Source organism: Sinocyclocheilus anshuiensis, unplaced genomic scaffold, assembly GCF_001515605.1.
Source record: "Sinocyclocheilus anshuiensis isolate Anshui unplaced genomic scaffold, SAMN03320099.WGS_v1.1 scaffold1688, whole genome shotgun sequence".
Taxonomy (NCBI): Eukaryota; Metazoa; Chordata; class Actinopteri; order Cypriniformes; family Cyprinidae; genus Sinocyclocheilus; species Sinocyclocheilus anshuiensis.
The window spans coordinates 21,116-22,503 of record NW_015558620.1 but is presented as its reverse complement, the minus strand read 5'-3'; the positions used below and the strand labels follow the sequence as shown (position 1 = coordinate 22,503).

General features: G+C 40.7%; 1 protein-coding gene across 1 annotated transcript in view; it reads left to right on the top strand.

Moving 5' to 3' along the window:
* The first annotated feature begins 965 nt into the window (after positions 1-965).
* The window catches only part of mtg2 (mitochondrial ribosome-associated GTPase 2), an 11,494-nt gene continuing 11,071 nt past the window's right edge, over positions 966-1,388 (top strand). Inside the window, exons 1-2 of the mRNA XM_016476506.1 lie at positions 966-1,240; positions 1,326-1,387. Coding sequence (XP_016331992.1) covers positions 1,139-1,240; positions 1,326-1,387 — 164 coding nt within the window. The 5' untranslated portion in view covers positions 966-1,138. The remainder of the gene's footprint in view (positions 1,241-1,325; position 1,388) is intronic.

The following is a 1,388-nucleotide window of genomic DNA, read 5'->3' as shown; positions in this document are numbered from 1 at the left end:
ATGCAACAGGTAAAGGCTTTGCACGGAAAATAAAGGAGTGGGTAAATGAAGTTGGTCTAGAGTCAATATCATTTGCCCCAATAGTGGTAATATCCCCAATTCCACCCTGGATAATAGATCAACCGGAAATAGACATAAAATTACATAAGAACAGAAGGGAAATGAATGAAGCGGTTAGTTTAATTACATATGTATATGAGTATATAAAAAATTCATACTACTCATTTCTTCAAATATATAGAGACGGGTCCAAGAGTAAAGACACTGGAAGGACAGAGTTTGAGGAAGAGGAAGGCTGGAAGGATAACAGATGGTGCATCAGTATATACAGCTGAGATGAGAGCTATTTTAATGGCACTAGAGTGGGTGTATGAAGTTAGACCTGATAAAGTAATAATATGTTCTGATTCAATGGCAGTCCTTATGAGTTTACAATCATTGGAAACAAATAGAACTGACATTTGAACTGAAATCATGATTAGGTTATAGTTTAAGACGGATGAGAATAATAATCTGAGTTATGTAGGGACCAGCACACGTGGGAATTCAAGGTAATGAGGAAGCAGACAACATAGCCAAAGAATCAATAAAGATGAAAGAACCAAATATAAACATTGCACTCAGTAGATCAGAAGGAAAAGAGTTTATTTTAGAAGCATGCAGTAGGAAATGGCAGACGCTCATGTCATACAGGTCGACACTATTACAAGATTCAAAAAACCATAAAGAAAAGCAAAATAATTCACAACTTAAGTAGAAAAGAACAAGTTATTTTCACACATTTACGAACAGGACATTCAAATCTAAATCATACTTTACACATTATAGGGAAACATAACACGGGTCTATGTGATGTCTGTTTAATAGAGGAAACTGTAGAGCATGTAATTAAGATATGTAAGATATATGGAATAGAAAGGAGGATTCTTAAGGAAGAATTACAAGCTTATTAAATGATGGTCCAAATTCAGGAAAACAAATACATGCAGTCATGAGATTTATTAAGAATAGTGGGTTATATAATAGGATATAGGAGGGTTTGTTCATTCTTTTCACACTCCATCACAGTAGGTGGCGGTATGCACCTTTGAAGTTGGTTCGCAACTCGCCATTAAATCAAAAGAAGAAGAAGATAGGCATGCTGTTGGAGAAGCACATGAAGCTGCTGCGGCTGTACGGCGGGCTGCTGATCCAGCGAGCGCACAAACACACCGCGGCGCGGCTCTCCGAGAAGAAGCTGGTGCGTATCCGCGTCTCAGCCGCGCGTCAGCGGCCTCTCTCTCCGCGCAGAGCCGCTGTTTGACTCGGCCTCTCTCTCCGCACAGAGCCGCTGTTTCGTGGATCAGCGCAGGGTGAAGGTAGCGGCGGGATCGGGGGGGGACGGAGCC